Source organism: Taurulus bubalis (genome assembly GCF_910589615.1).
Source record: "Taurulus bubalis genome assembly, chromosome: 3".
Lineage (NCBI taxonomy): Eukaryota > Metazoa > Chordata > Actinopteri > Perciformes > Cottidae > Taurulus > Taurulus bubalis.
Genome location: NC_136591.1, coordinates 36,849,680 through 36,866,055, shown reverse-complemented (window position 1 = coordinate 36,866,055; position 16,376 = coordinate 36,849,680). Strand labels below are relative to the sequence as shown.

Here is a 16,376-nt window from a genome sequence, read left to right as displayed (position 1 = left end):
GTTCAAACTGCCAATCAACTATAACCTAACTAGCTAACTAGCTAACTAGTTAGGTTAGCTAACTAGTTGTTGAACTTCACTGTTTGCATACAACAACTAAAGCTAGGTTTATGGATTCATTGGGAAAAATAATATACAGATTCATCAATTATTGTTTTAAAAGTTGATCAAGTTGCAGCCCTGGGTTTAAATACAACAGTCTGTAATTCTGTGTTTTTATGGTTGGTCATCTAACAGTAACTAAATGTTAATAACTTAATGTCATTGTGAAGCAGGTCCCTAAATATATTTAAATTCAAAACAGCGTTATATGCAATCCAGATAGATTGATAGATCCAGATTTTGATTAATTTTACCTCTGTTTTCTATTTCTATTAATACGTACGTGCTTACTACAAAACACTATGATCCTGGTTTGATAGACAGAACAGATTATTGAAACCAGCAGACAGGGAAAAGGGACACCGGTGGAATAACAATGAATGTATTTGAATCATTTATTGCATTCTTTCAGTGACCTTTGCTTGAAAGAAATATTTTTTTTCTAGCGATTGACCAATTGATTGAGTCATTGCTCTGTGGGATTGTAAAAGAACAACTTTACTAATCCCATAACTGATTGAGTATGAGGAAGGTAGTCGTGTTGTGTTGCACACTTTTCGGTTTCAGCTCAATACTGTAAGAGACACGAACACTTTTCTGAAAGAGTTTGGCAGCCAACTTCACTGGAGATCAAGGAAATAGAGCATTAAACCCGTTTTTTCAAAACAGCACAACATTCTTGTGCTTCAACTCCTGCATGACTTTATCTTTCCCACTAAACTGTGACACGCATGAAAACTGAGCACATGACGGTCTACCTGCAACGACAACTAAAAGACATCGAAAACACGTTACTTCCTTTTTTTTAACGTGAATATAAATGTTTTAATTGCTTACAGCACCGTAGAGAACAAACCTCCAACCGGATGCAACAGAGCATTTCTCTTAACGAGACCCTTCAGAGTTGCATGATGGGACCTGTGCTGTGCAGAATATTATTCTGGCACAAAATTGTAGTTTTGCACAGAAACTGGTGTTTTTGTTTTGTTTTGGTTCCACTTCTGTTTCTTAATCCATCGTGATCTCCGAGCAGCAAAGGCGTGTTTGTTTTCTTTCTTTTGAAGTCTGAGTGAGTTGTGGAAAACCCCTCTTTTTGTGCAGAGTGGTGAAACAAGCAAGCCAGGAAAAGGGACACCAGAGGAACAACAATACGTGCACTGTGAAAAGACTTCAGTAAAAGAAACCAGATTGTCTGCGATGTGAAAGATTGATCCGCGGCTCCGGGGCAGGTTAATCACGACGAGCGGATGAATTACTATTAATCCCTCTACGGCTTTGCTATCAAATCAGATGTGTACCTGTGGACAAAGAGACGGATTAAAGGGACATTTTTTATTTATTTTTTGAATCCTGGAATTGATGGTGACATTGGGGAGAAGACTCCACATTAGAGCAAACCACCTGAGTGTATGTAAGTGTTGACTGGAAAAATGTGTTTAATGTGCACTGGGCGCGTCGTTCACATGTCACACGAACACACCTGAACAATGTGTCTGTGTGTGTGTGTGTGTGTGTGTGTCAAGGGAAGAGCACGCAGCTGGACGAACAAGTTTTTTTGCATAATGAGGAAATGGCTGAAAGAAGTTGATCATTAAAATGGCATTAGAACCATGCACAGGTATGACTTCCATGCACTCATTATTGGGCTTTGTTGCTGTGACACAGACACAAGCACAGTCTCGCAGCTGAAAACATGTTCAGCAGGAAATGTATACTTTAACATGAGTTTATTCTTTGCCCTGTGCTGATTGTTCATGTTTTTCTTTGTCTTTTTTTTGCCAGCGAGAATCCATCCAGCATGCATCGGCACTCATCGAAGGAGATTGTGCTCCGTCTTAAGATTCCTTACCAGCCATCTTTTGGACCTTAACGGATCTATGTCCCCTCAGAAAGAACACAATCCTCACCATAATCTATTTTGAAGACATCTTTGTAGCTGTCGGATAAAACAGGAGCTGGACTCCCACTGGAAAAGATTTAGTTTGGATTTAATTATAACAGTGGGACTTCTCCCGGCTGGATATACATAAACAACACCTGACGGGGGAAGACGACAAAGAAGTAAAGTGTGTATTTATCATGACAAGCAGACAAAGAGACGAAGCACAGTGACAAGTCGTTCGACGGTGACATCACTCACGCAGCAGTCACGATGCCGGACAAGTCGCAAAAGGGGAGGATCGGAGAAGAAGACAGTGTGGTCGTCTCCAGTGCTGGAAAGGGCGACATCATGGAGCTCCACGACTTCGCTCAAACTGAAGGCGGAGTAAGCAGCGACGTTAACATTTTCCGAGCAAACGGCGGCTCAAAAAGCAAATTAAATGACTCAGGACTCGAGGTCGGTGTGGCTAAAGCAGAGCAGACGCCCGCTCCTATCGCGGCCAACCCTTTGTTGAAGGGAACAGGTGTGACCCCGCAGGCTACGGGTCACGATGCCCCGGTCAACTCATCACCTGACAACAGCACTGACGTCTGCGACAAAAAGCCGTCTAAGCTCGATGGACGCTCCGGCGAAAAGACGCTACCCATCAGTCCCGTTGGTTTAGACACCAAATACAGTACAGACGACGGTGGAAGCGACTTCAGGGCGAAAGCGGAGAACTCTTTGGGCTGCAGTTCGCCCGTGTGCCCCGACATCGCTTTTAGATTCGGCTCTACGAGGGACAGCATCGATACCAGGTGGGACAACGAAAGCAGAGACGAGGACCGGCGAAGCACCCTGTCCCGGCAGAGCGTGAAAAAGGGGGTGTGCTGCTGCTACCAGGCGTTCCACAGGGCGTTCCTGCAGTGCGTGGAGGAGACGCCGGCCATGCTGTCTGGACTGGTGCTGTCTCTGGCCTTCTGTGTGGCCATCATCGTCCTCATTACCACCACACTTAAGGTGAGACACACATACGTTTATTTATGTCTGTTTGACTCATACATATAGGTTTTTGTAAAATCTAATTATAGTTAAATTGGAGGAACTTGCTTTATCTTCTGACACCAAATGGCACATTTTGTACACTTTTAGACTAAAGTTAAAACACAGTTACACACGTGAAAACTGTATGTATGTGAATATAAAGTTTTGATTGTTCACAGTTCTGCAGATAACAAAAGTGCAACAGGACGTAACGAAGAGCTCAGAGCTTTTCCCTTTATGTGTAGAATTACAGCCAGTACTTGTGGCAAAGTTTGTGCCACACAAAGTAACCTGTAGATCTCACTTTACCGAGCCAGAGGACCAGAGAGAGACTTCTCTAGACCACTGCTGCCTCTAAATGAGCAAATATTACAAAGACAAACTAAAATAAACGGTCACACTTTATAATAACTGCACGCTATGAAGCATTATATAATACTTCATTTACAAATGGTGAATCCATCATTTATAAAGTGTGGAACAATGCTTTATAAATGATGAAGTAAGTGTAACTAATGCTTCATAGCGTGCAGTTATTATAAAGTGTTACGTTAATACTAAAAAGTCTCATTGCAACAAAATAAAAAATACCTTCACTTCACATCACATGGCAGGAGCAGATTAAAAAGCATCGCGCCAGCTGTTGAAAGCTCAACCTGGCTTTCGGATGTCTGATAAATAAAGGCATTTTCATTTCAGTCCTTCGTGACAGGTGCCTTTTGAATGTATTAAACCGCTGAGTCAAACCAGGAAAAAAATACCAGATAAATCTTTGCCAATGCCCAATACCGTGACGTTGTCCTGTTTGTGTCGGCTGTTGACATTTCTTCATACCACTCCTAGTTGTCACACAGCATCTATACAGCGGTGAAGAAAACCTTCGTCAAGATATTACCGCCTCTAAATGCTTCACACGGTGACCCATTCAACAGCAAAGCCAGGAGGAGAGTGTGAATTAGAGCGTTGTATGTTTTGAAACGTTTTCGCTCATCTCTGCGCAGGACATCAAGGTCCACATACCCGCTCTGGCGGTGCTGTGCGTGGTTCTCTGCCTGAGCGCCGTCCTGCTCGTCTGCCTGCCCTGGCTGGCCACGGTGAGGCGCTGCGGCGGCGCCCTGGCCCTCTTCGTCTGGGGGACGCTGTACGTCGTCGCCATCGTCTTCATCTTCACCGGCGGCCCTGTCGCCACGTGGGAACAGGTGACGAGCAAGCAAAGAAAAACGGAGAGACATTTCGTTTTCCCCCTTTAACTGCTCTTTAACCTTCTTCCGTCTTTCTTCCTCACCCCGGCCTACTCAGGTGGCGTTCTTCCTCTTCCTCTCTCTGAGCGTGTACACGGTGCTGCCTCTCTCTCTGGCCTGGGCCCTCATGGTCGGGATCGGGACCAGCCTTTCGCACATCATCATCATCAGCGTGTACGTCCCCGTCACGAAGCCGGACACACCCGAGCTGGTGGTGCAGGTAAAAGATTTGAGTGGATTTAAGTGAACAGCAATAGAATCAGAATCAGAATCAGCTTTAATGGCCATATAGGTTTTCACATACATGGAATTTGACTAAACAAAAAAGACATGAAAAGTGCAAATAGTGCAGATGGAAGAGTCTGATTAACTGTTCATCAGAGTGATGGCCAGTGGTAGTAGCTTAGTATCGCACAAAGACTTGAAACAAGGGGAGATTCAATGCTGAGTAATGGTCGAAAAACAAACATGTGGGCAGAATAAGGCTTCAAATGTAAATGTAGACAAATATTTGCATATGACCGAGCAAATAGCGCCGAAATTCAAATACCTTGTGTGGGGTTTCGGTCGGCCTGCATAATGCTGCCTTGTGCTTTGCGACCAGCAGGTTTTACAGTTGCACTGTACAAACCGGAGCTTATGCAAAAGATCCGCATCACAGTCTGCGGGTAGTCAGGAGTACATAGTAGTAGAGTGTGCTTTTCAGTTATAAATCCCAGTACACAAATTCAAAGCAATAATGTCCACGTTTCTTGCAAAACTCTGACTGATTGATTAATAAAGCATCCATTCCCTCCCCTCCTCTCCCTCTGACTTCCCTCTCAGCTGGTGGCGAACGCGCTGCTGCTCGTGTGCGTCAACTGTGTCGGGATCTTCCATCTGTGGATCACCGAGCAGGACCGCAGGAAATCCAATCACAAGAGGGAACAGTTCAGCGCCATACGCTCCCGGAAGGAAATCAGGAAATATCAGCAGGTTAGACCGTTTTTTAGCTTTAATCCTAAATGATAAATGAGCTCTTAAGCTCAAGGAGGAGAAAGCAGCTCAGTTTAGCACAGACTTTGCATTTATTTGGTCTTTTTTTTTTTCTGTTGTTTCAGTTCATTTAAAATCTCTATGTGTAATCGCTCTCATTAAAGGGGCCCTTTACCTGAACAGCCTGGGTTTAGTTACTGTATGCGTTTCTGGCTATTAGGTCAACAGATTAATCATTCACTCGTCTGAAGCCCAGCAGCAACAGAATAGACAAAGCCAAATAGACACCATTCACAGCGGGTAAACAAATAGATGAAACGCGCTCCACTCGGTAAACACGGCATCAAGGGGACGCCAATTTCTTTTACAGCCTGTGTGAACAGATTGTCAAAGAAATCCAATGACCCCGTGTAGCAGGTCTCAAACTCATCTCCTCTCCCTTGTCCCTTCGGCAACAGGAGCAGCTCCTCCTGTCGGTGTTGCCGCGGTACATCGCCATGGAGCTGAAAACCGAGGTCATAAACAAGCTCTTCAAGCCTCAGGCCGAGGGGAAGACTGAATCCCACCGCCACAACTTCCACAGCCTCTACATACGCAAGCACAACAACGTCAGGTGATGACCATCCCGCTGTTAGCGCTGTTAAAGGAACAGTACGCCCTTCAAAATCACATCTGGAGCAGTCACTTTAGCTCGTTTTGTGCAGATTGTGGCGGTCAGGTGTTTCCGTAACTAGCTTTTGACCACCTTTGCGTCCCCTGTGTGTGTCTGTGTAGCATCCTGTACGCAGACATCGTGGGCTTCACAAAGCTGGCGAGTAGCTGCACGCCAGAGGAGCTGGTCGCTGTGCTCAACAAGCTCTTCGGCAGATTCGATGACATCGCCAAGGTGAAAACAGCAGCCCAAAAATTAAAAAACGTCTGCTTCCTCACAAAGGAAACCAGCTAATTCCTGACTCTCGCTTTCTGTCTTCTCTTGTCCCCTCGCAGAAGAATGGGTGCCTTCGCATTAAGATCTTGGGCGACTGCTACTACTGTGTTTCTGGTCTGCCCGACCCCATTCCGACCCACGCCAGGAACTGTGTTCAGATGGGTCTGGACATGTGCACGGCCATCAGGTCAGTCTCTGTTTTCTCCTGGGATTATTCACAGTTTTATTATGAAATACATTTGTTTGTGTTTTTTTTCCAGCCACAAAAGCTACTCTGTGCTATTAGTTAGCATCTGAAATCACTTTCTTCCTTTCATTTCTCTTCTCTATCCTCTCCAACTGAAGCCACACTGTATGTTACAGCTCACAGCACACCGCTACAGAGTGCACACTGCACAGTTTCAGTGAGGTCTTGTTGTTTACCTTGTAGATCCAAAGCAGAAGTTTTAGATTATTCCTATTCTTGTAATTAATGGGGTTTTAATGACATTTAAAATATCAACTCATGTGAAATGCATAAATCCCAGATTTATAAATCCCGTTATGTCTTTGTGGTGCAAAGACAGGGTTCTTGCGGTCATGAAAAACCTTAAAAAGTCATAAAATCCAAAAAGTTTTGGAAAAGTCATGTAAATGTGTTATATTCATGTGTTCATGTCGTTCATTTACGCTGAGTTTGAAATAATTAATATGCTTTTTAAAAGAAAAACGCTCAAAATATAAGCAGGCATACATACAGGCATCTATATAAATGTTTATTCTTTTAATCAAACTATCGTCTCTCATTCATTTGTGTCATTTAAGGTTTACTGTATGCTTTGGAATTCTCATTGTTAGTTTAAATACTACATTTACTCACTTTTTACTGTTTACACTGAGATTTCACAAAATGTTTGGTCATGAAAATTTGGGTTAAAGTCGTAGAAAAGATGAACCCAGAAAGATCTGCACCATCGTTGTTGTGTTTCTCTTTTAATTAATATTAAATTTGACAAATAATTGTCCCCTTACTAATTGGACTCATTTGATGAGGATACTTAAAGCAGTGTGAGATCAATAGTTAGTTAGTATGATGTTGAATATCTAAATATCTGATTTTACTCTTACTTTTCCTGTAGTAAACTGCGAGAGGCGACGGGGGTCGAGATCAGCATGCGGGTCGGCGTTCACACCGGCAACGTGCTCTGCGGTGTGATCGGCTTGCAGAAGTGGCAATACGACGTGTGGTCACATGACGTCACGTTGGCCAACCACATGGAGTCTGGAGGTCTGCCTGGGTGAGAGAGAATAAAGATCCAGAGTTGGTGTAGATGATGGAGATGATGGAGAGGCCTCTCTGCTCTCTTGTGATGTCATAATTTGTGTTACTAACACTATTATCATTATTAACAGGCGGGTCCATATCACAGAGGAGACGATGCAGCACTTGAACGGAGCTTATGAAGTGGAGAATACGGACGGCGGGAGTCGGGATGCTCTTCTTAAAGATAGAGAAACCTACCTGGTGATCGACCCCCACAAGCAGGACAGAATCATCAAGAGGCCTAAACTGGTGCGCTTTTCTCAGAGATGTCAGAAAACTCATTTGTGGACATTTAGAACACAGAAATAGCACTTTAATGATGTACTCATTGATATGCTTTTACGGTCAACACGACATGTTAATGTAGAGAATGAAAAAATAACAGACATATTTTAAATTGTCGTTATGATTAAATACAGAATTGGCAATCTGTATGATCTCATCATTCATTTTAGGCTAATCTGGTAATCTAATTTCCTGACCTAGACTGTATGTGAGTATACAGAGAAGCGGCTTTGAAAAGCCAAGTTAAGAACGAGAGGAGGTCAATCTTCCTCGTGTTGACGGGCTTCTGTGGAGCTCACGAACCCCTGCAGACGTGCTCTCGATCTCTAAGTGGCTGCGATCCGTCTCCGGGCGGGGAGGCATGTGCAGGAAAACAAATCACAATCCAGAGTTAAGATAAAGTGGTCTCCATCTGGATTTCAGGCAAACACTCTCACGGCAGGCGAGTCCCGGCAGCGGGCGTCGATGCGGATGTCTCAGTACCTGCAGTCCTGGAGGAATGTCCATCCCTTCGCCGACCTCAGCAACCCGGACGCTACGCCCTCCAAGAAGAAGCCCATCATTCCCGCCGTCGTCTCCATGAACCAATCGCACCAATCACAGGGGCCGACAGTATGTATTGGTGCCGCTCCCCCTCCTTTGTTGCTTAGTTTCTCCCACATATTGATCTGTGCATACAAGTTAAAATAGATATAGGTGGAGATTAAGTGTACACAGAAGATTTTCATATACATATTCTTTATTACAGTCTTCTGATCTTAAAATGTCAAAACCAGTGTTTGACATTTTATTGTACATTTGAAAGAGGTGATGTTAGTTCATGCATTCTGTTGACTGTGTGTGTGTGTGTGTGTGTGTGTGTGTGTGTGTGTGTGCTTCAGGAAAAGCCGCCTTGCCAGAACAACCCCAACTGGTAAGTTCCCAGCATCTGAAAAATTATGCAAAGCACGGCAGCATTACTCCACTTCAGTAGCATCAGAATAAAGTGTGCGTGCCATGAGTGTTTGAGGTGTAGATGGGAACTTTAACAGCATTATTTTATTTTGTAGAGTCCATAAGGAGGAATACAGAACAATGTTTTGGTGAAAGCTGTTTCTAACGTGTTCTTGTTTTGTCCCAGTCTGGTCGTGGATAATAAGGTTCGGGGATCACTGGACACACTGGACAATGCAGTGTAAGTTTCATCTGTTGTAAATTGTGTATAGTTGGTGGGACAGCAAAATAAATATGCTGTGAGGAGACAAGACGTGACGAAGAACATGTCTCTGCTTACAAATAGGACATTTTGTAGCAAATGTTTAGGCCACGTTGCTCTTTGTAGATATTGATAATTCTTTTGATTCCTCCCTTATTTTACACTCCGACTTTCTTTCATATTTTTCCAGTCTGTACCTCGTTTCATGTCCATCCAGCCTTTGACTTTTTCATCTTGTACTTTTCATAAAGGAGGAGAACCAAGAAGCTCAACTGCTTGACTCTGCTGTTCAACGACTGGAGTCTGGAGAAAGAGGTGTCTTTCACGAGCGGGATGCGCGGTATCTCTGTGTGTGTTTGCGAAACAATTATTCCTGTTTGCTCAATAACCGTTTGTCTTCCAGTTCAGCTTTGCAGAGGTCAAGGGTCTGCACCACTCGATGAGCTGCATCGCGTTCATCTTTGTGACCATTTTCGCCGTCCAGATGCTCGTCTCCGAAAAGTGAGTCGCACATTCGCGCGACCGTACTCATTCTGCTCTGAATTATTATTGTCACGACTCGCATTAACTTGTGATTAAAACCCTTCAAAGGAATTTTGAGTTGGCGGTGTCGTACGGCGTGACCTTCCCTGTGCTGGTGCTGCTCCTGTCCGTCGCTTTCACCGGATACTTGGAGGTAAAGGGACACTTGGTGGTGTGTTTGTGGTTCCGCTGAGCGGTATTGGTGGAGTATTGATTAGTGGACTAGTTTCCTATCAACAGGTGATCTGGTTCAGTGTCAGTATCTCGATAAACAGCTGCTTCTTCCTTAAATATGGGAGAAGATGTTTGTTTGTTTGTGTGTTTTATTCTGTCAATATTTACAATACAATACAATATTCTATATAATATACAAAACAGAAAGACTGAAAAGGTATAGGTAGAAGCAAAAATGCTTTTAGATCAGATTTTTTAAATCAGAATTTATTCAAAATAAAGAAGAAGAAAAAAAAAGTTCCATAATTGAACATAATTAAATTGAATAAATCTTCTTTTATTATATTTATATAATATAATATTTTATATTATATTTTTTTTTAGCATTTTGTACAATAAACTTACAAACATCTCTCAAATCATGTTTACACTCATGTATTGAAAACAACCTTTGTACACAGTCCAGCAGCGATTTTGCTTTAGCTCTGTACATTGTCTGCATCATTTTATAACATACCAAATCATTAAATTAAGAAGTGAAGAAACTACATTCTGTTTACGTTCATTCAAGATGCGAATAACACATTCAAGTGTTTCATTACCTTCCTGCCGTTCAGCATCTGTGTTTGAACGATTTTAGCGGCGTTTCTGTGTTAAATGTTTGAATTGTTTGTTTTTCAGAAATGGCGCACCAAGATGCCGCTGAGTGTTCAGTGGATATCGGGGCTGTCCCGCGGCGTCTCCTCCAGGGCGGCGCTGCGACTGTTCGTGGCCATCCTGTGTGTGCTCATCACCCTGCTGATGGCCATCCTCAACTACGTGAGCTCCTCCTCTGCCTTTTTTTTGTCTTTCTTTCACATATTTGTCGCTCTATCAATCATTTTTGAAAATGTTGTTTTTGTCTTTCAGTTCTTTCTCCCCGGCAACGACTGCGAGTCGATTAAGAACAACACAGAGCTGGAGGGTCTCAAACTCTACACCGGGCCTGTAAGTAACTCCATATTATCATTTATCATTGTTATTTATCCATGTTTCATCTCTTTGCATGGCTGAGATTAAAGATGCACAGATTGCAATCAGTTTGGCCGAAGTCTGACCTGCACATTCAGATTTGTCATTTCTCAAAGAACTATAATTGGCAGCATACTCAACCATTTTTTTTACTTTTCTTCCGTGAAAATGTTTAATTCTACACTATGTTCATAATGAAACATTGACTATTAAATAACTTGCGTCGTCTCCAAAGCTGCACAAAGTTACGGGGCCCTTTCTCACTCTCTCTCAAACAAATGTCACATTTGATGCAAATGTTCTGAAGCGTGTTCCTCCAATATTTTGGTCGACTACGTGGTGTGTGGGAGTGAGACGTTGAAGCTAAAATGATACACGGCACTTGTTAAAAAGATTCACTCGTTCAGTTCATTTCATTTTTCACACACACAGAAAACCCTCCGAGTAAAAAAAACAAACAAAGGAAGAAAAAGTGTAAAATTCACGAGTTCATCCTCCTCTCACACAAGCTGCTTTTCATTATCAAAGAGTGCGTCATTGGTTAGGTAACGTAGTTTCCAGGTGGCTTTTAGTAGGATACGTCAGTCATCTCGTGCTGCTGTTGAAGGGCAATAAAACATTTTCATTAATTCTTTCCTCACTGATAACACAGAACTGTATTCAAAGCTTTTCTCTCTCTATCTTCATGCTAGTTTATAACCCCAAGAAAGGCTCTTTACTTCTTTATGAGCGAGGATGCTTTGATCTTTGATCGTTGTGACGCGCATTCTTCCTGCCCACATCCAGTACTACCTGTACTGCTGCCTGCTGGCCATGCTGGGAGTCATGGTGTTCGTCCGGACGTGCTTGTCTGTGAAGGCTCTGCTGCTCACGCTGGCCGTGGTGGTTTACCTCGCCCTCTTCCTCCACGTCCACGCCGCCAGGTCCGCCTGCCTCGTCGAACTGCTTTACAACGACACCAAGTGAGTGACGGTTCAACAACACCGGGGGTTTATACGGAGCTGCGTGCGCCCGAGCATCCATTTGTACTCATTAAAATGAAGAAACATGAAGACATAAAGAGTGTCAACAGAGAAAAACTCTAAAGAGTGAAATCCAAGCTGTCTCAGTGACAGCAACGAGCAGCTTTCTAGTGGTGAAATGATTTGTCAATTAATCGCTGAACATTATTTAACAACATTATTATTAATATTATCAAAATATTATCAATTTGAGGATCTTGATCATTTATATATTGAATATCTTTGGGTTTTGCCGTCCTTTTGAACACAGCAAGCAATGTTTAGGCTTCATCTTGGATCTTTTTTTTTTCAAAATCTTATATTCAATTCAATTCAGTTCAGTTTATTTTGTACAGCCCAAAAACATATTCTAAACCATTAATCGATAAATTGGAAAAACACAGATTATTCACCAATGAAAATCTCTCTCTCTCTCTCTCTCTCTCTCTCTCTCTATATATATATATATATATATATATATATATATATATATATATATATATATATTTATTAGTGCCGTTTCCAAATTAAAAGTTACAAAATACTTCACAATAACATAATTTAGCACAAAATATCAAATAAGTGGGACAACAACAAACACATGAGCAACAAAGCAGAAACATCTTCAACATAAAAGCAAAACAATAAATTCAGAAAAGCAAAAGACTTAACAGCTTTGACTGCTATTGTTCAGTTTAATTGGGAAAAAGTACAATATGTAACATTCTGTCTGTGTTACATTGTGTTAATAGACAAGCTGCTACAAATGAGATGCATGAAAGTGTGCAGTTATGAATACACATACATCCACACAGGCTCTCAGTAATCCTGCTGAAGTTCACTTTCCACTCGTTCACTCTGCGTGGCTCAGCCGAGGTGTTAGATTTCCGGCTCTCAGGGTCCAGATTGTGAATCCTTGTCTGGAGTTTCAGATCATTTATTCAAGAGCTTTTTGTGTCGGAGGCTTGTGGGGGGGTTCAGGCCCCATTGACTGAGAGACACAGGACACTCTCATATGTGATGGAAAGGTTGGAAAAAGAAGAGACGGTAGTTTAGTCGTCAGGATTATGTGAAAACATGTCTCTAAATATTCAAATGTGTTTTGTTTCTTCAGGCCAGGCATACTGAAGGACCCTCAGATCATGTCCGGGGTCTGGCTGGTCATCTTCTACATCGTGTGCCTCATACTGGCCAGACAGGTATGTGTGACAATACATGACGTGTTTACAGAGCGTATTAACTTGTATCCTAATGTGTTCGTACCCTCTCTCTCTCTCTCTCTCTCTCTCTCTCTCTCCGTCAGGACGAGCTGGGCTGCCGCGTCGACTTCCTGTTGGACCGCTGTTTCAAGTCGGAGCGAGAGGAGATGGAGACCATGGAGAACGTTAACAAGCTCCTCCTCCAGAACGTCCTGCCGCTGCACGTCGCCGCCTTCTTCATGGGCAAAACTATTCGCAACCAGGTAAAGAAAACCAGCTGATTGTACTGGGAGGGAATGTAGCGATCCTATCAAACAGGCCAGGTTCAAAACAGAAGATACAGGATACACAATACAGGAAAATATTTTTGAGAAGAACAGCAGGAAAGATGGGTAACATACGGGAGGGTTGAAGGTAAGATAAAGAGTGAAACTGTAAGGCTTAAGGCAAGGCAAGTTTATTTGAACAGCACATTTCAACAACAAGGCGATTCAAAGTGCTTCACATAAAACCATTAAAAGCATCAAAACATAATGCAGAAGCAAACAAGATTTAAAAACAATAAAGAACATTCATTTTAAAACATTAAAAAAACAGTCAGAAAGCAAAAACTGGAATAAAAGGAATAAAAAAATGTAATGCAGTAGTGAGATGCAGACATTTTAGATCCTGAGAAAGTTAGCTGCTAGAAGGATGCATTTGTCTTTTAAGCAAATATAATGTGAAAAAATATATAGATTTTGTGGAATTAGCAACACTAATTCCTGTCAATATGTTTCTATACTATTTCAACAGTTAAATCTACTTGAAAGGATTCATTCCAAAAGCAAAAATCCACCGTAGAGAAAAAAATTGCCACTTAATGATAAGTGATTGCTGCGGTTGCGGCGATGGTTTCGGGTCATGAAAGCTTTGAGGACGTTCATGAGCTGAACAGGTTTGACTGCATGTTGTCGTGAAATGAAGTCCTTTGCTAAAACGTGCGTTTCAGGACCTCTACAGTCAGTCGTATGACTTGGTGTGTGTGATGTTCGCCTCGGTGCCTCAGTTCAAAGAGTTCTACAGCGAGAGCAGCGCCAACAGGGACGGTCTGGAGTGCCTGCGCTTCCTCAACGAGATCATATCGGACTTTGATGAGGTATGAGGAAGAAGATGCACTTTGATACCGCCAGTGTCACATTTAGTGACTCTAACTAATGTCTATCTCTCTTTCTGTCGCATGTAGATTCTCTCGAAGCCCAAATTCTGCTCAGTGGAGAAGATTAAGACCATCGGCAGTACGTACATGGCTGCTGCCGGGCTGAGACACGCGCCGAAGGAGGAGGAACAAAAGGTTTGCTGCGTTTATTCACCCCATCCACAAATATCTTCAACAACCCGTATCCTCGTTTTACACGACGGTCCTTGCAAAGTGTTTTCCGGCTGTTTTTAAAGGAAATCTCCTCAATGTTTTAAAAAGCAAACGCTCGTCTCGAGTCACCTTGCCCTGCGTTTACGTGATCTCTGGCTCCCCCTGCAGAAAGTGGATATGTCCTACACCCACCTGCGCTGCATGGTGGAGTTCGCCATCGCTCTGATGGGCAAGCTGGAGTTTATCAACACGCACTCGTTCAACAGCTTCAAACTCCGGATCGGTGAGTCTGTCAAACCTTTAATATTTCCTACTTCCATTCGATGCTGACTCAAAACTTCCAACTGGGCTTCCTTTCTCCTTATTTTCTCCACAGAGTTTATAAACACTGCACCTTCCTGTGCACTTTTTTAGAGTGTTTTAACCGTGCAAGCGGATGTTAAAACTACAGTTGAATTGGAGATGAGAGAAAGAAAGAATATTTCTATCAGTAGGGGGGTTTCATAAAAAGAAAGGCCCGTTCTCTGCCTCTGAACGTTTAATCTGTGGGTTTCCCTGCAGGAATAAATCTCGGCCCCGTGATCGCAGGAGTGATTGGAGCCCATAAACCTCAGTACGACATCTGGGGGAACTCTGTCAACGTGGCCAGCAGGATGGACAGCACGGGGGTGCTGGACAAGATCCAGGTGGGCATGGAGGATACGGAGTGTGTTTAAACCACCGTCGGCCACCGTTAACGCTACATGTCACGCGTACTCATGAGCTCTGGCCTTCTTCTTTTCTTTCTGCTCCCAGGTGACGGAGGAGACGGCCCACATGGTGGAGAGCGTGGGATACAGCGTCACTCTCAGAGGGGTCATCAACGTCAAGGGCAAAGGGGAAATCACCACCTACTTTGTGAACACGCCTCCTCACTTCTGACCTCCGCAGAACTCCTCCCCTGATGTTAAAGAGCCAGACGTGAGGGTCTGACCCGACACTTACCCCGCTATCATCACTGACTCGATGCCGAGACGATAGATGTAGCGACACGGAGCATCGCTCCCCGTTTACGTCCGCGAAGGAGCTGCCTTTGTCTTTCGGATGAGACGCTAAATAAAATCCTGTTTGGGTCAAATGAAGACGACAGCTGGCGACTGGCAGCGAAGAGCTTTCTACTCAAAGGCCGCTTACTGTCCCCGGGTTCATCCCCTGTCACGCACCTTTCACTGTATTATTCTGAGAACACTAAATCTGAAATCATCGCTGTGGTGCGTTCAACATGGCGGACAGTGTTCAGGTGTGACTAATTTATTGGAACACAAATAAGGTGTCCATCTTAAATGTGCCAAAGATTACAGTTGTTTCATGAAGGATAGTATAGAGGGAGCTTTATGCCTCAAATAAGATGACGTTATATTTTTTAAGTCATTAACTATTTTTCCACTCCACGGTGGTTTTTTACAAAGCTGCGAAACGGCATTTACGATTTAATCCTCTGCTTTTTTTTTCTCGGTTTTAAATGTTTCGTCTGCTGGTACAGAACAGGCCGTGTCTTTAAATGTCGGAAGTGTACTGTGACCGCGCTGGTTCCCAGCCTCCAAGCGGTGACCAGACAATGTCAGGGGTCACAAAGCCATTCATAGGAAAGAAGAACAACTAGATTTGTCTCAACACGTGTTGTTGTTGTTTTCTCTAATCTATGCTTTTATTGTTAAATCATGCATAGTTCTACCTACTAAGCCCATTGACTAATATTCAAACTCACTCACACCACCCATAAACATGTACAGGTACACACTGCTTTATTTAAAGTGTCACAAACCAAAAAATCAAAGCCAGTGCTCTGATCTCGCTCACTGCCATGTAGATTTCACTACTGCCCCAAACTGACACATGATGCTGAAACACATCTGCACCCTGGCACAAGGATGTGTTTTGCTATAAGTCAGATAATGCACATTTTACATTGCACTTTCATGTTTTTTGTTGTTGTTTATTTTTTTAATGGAGTTCTGCACTGCTGATTGCTCACAAAACGGTTCTCCTGTTAAGCAATGCAATATATTTCTGTGAGGGATGATGTGTGAATGTAAATAAAGACTTTGAGTATGTTCAGTATAGGGAAATATTTTTCTATTCTATTTATAAACTAATACAAAACACAACCACTGATGTCTTTTGTGTACCTTTATACAGCCACTG

General features: G+C 42.9%; 1 protein-coding gene across 1 annotated transcript; it reads left to right on the top strand.

Moving 5' to 3' along the window:
- Positions 1-2,254: 2,254 nt before the first annotated feature.
- Positions 2,255-16,327, top strand: LOC306734465 (adenylate cyclase type 2; the record flags this gene model as incomplete). The annotated part of the gene is made up of 25 exons (XM_079215822.1): positions 2,255-2,983; positions 4,009-4,206; positions 4,307-4,468; positions 5,074-5,223; positions 5,682-5,836; positions 5,998-6,109; positions 6,211-6,338; positions 7,270-7,428; positions 7,544-7,703; positions 8,163-8,351; positions 8,621-8,652; positions 8,860-8,913; positions 9,186-9,249; positions 9,338-9,435; positions 9,526-9,610; positions 10,312-10,449; positions 10,540-10,617; positions 11,428-11,603; positions 12,757-12,841; positions 12,946-13,104; positions 13,833-13,979; positions 14,067-14,174; positions 14,361-14,475; positions 14,754-14,878; positions 14,988-16,327. 25 exons carry the CDS (start codon positions 2,255-2,257, stop codon positions 15,111-15,113), a joined length of 3,732 nt encoding a protein of 1,243 aa, XP_079071948.1. The 3' UTR covers positions 15,114-16,327.
- Between the last annotated feature and the right edge of the window lie 49 nt (positions 16,328-16,376).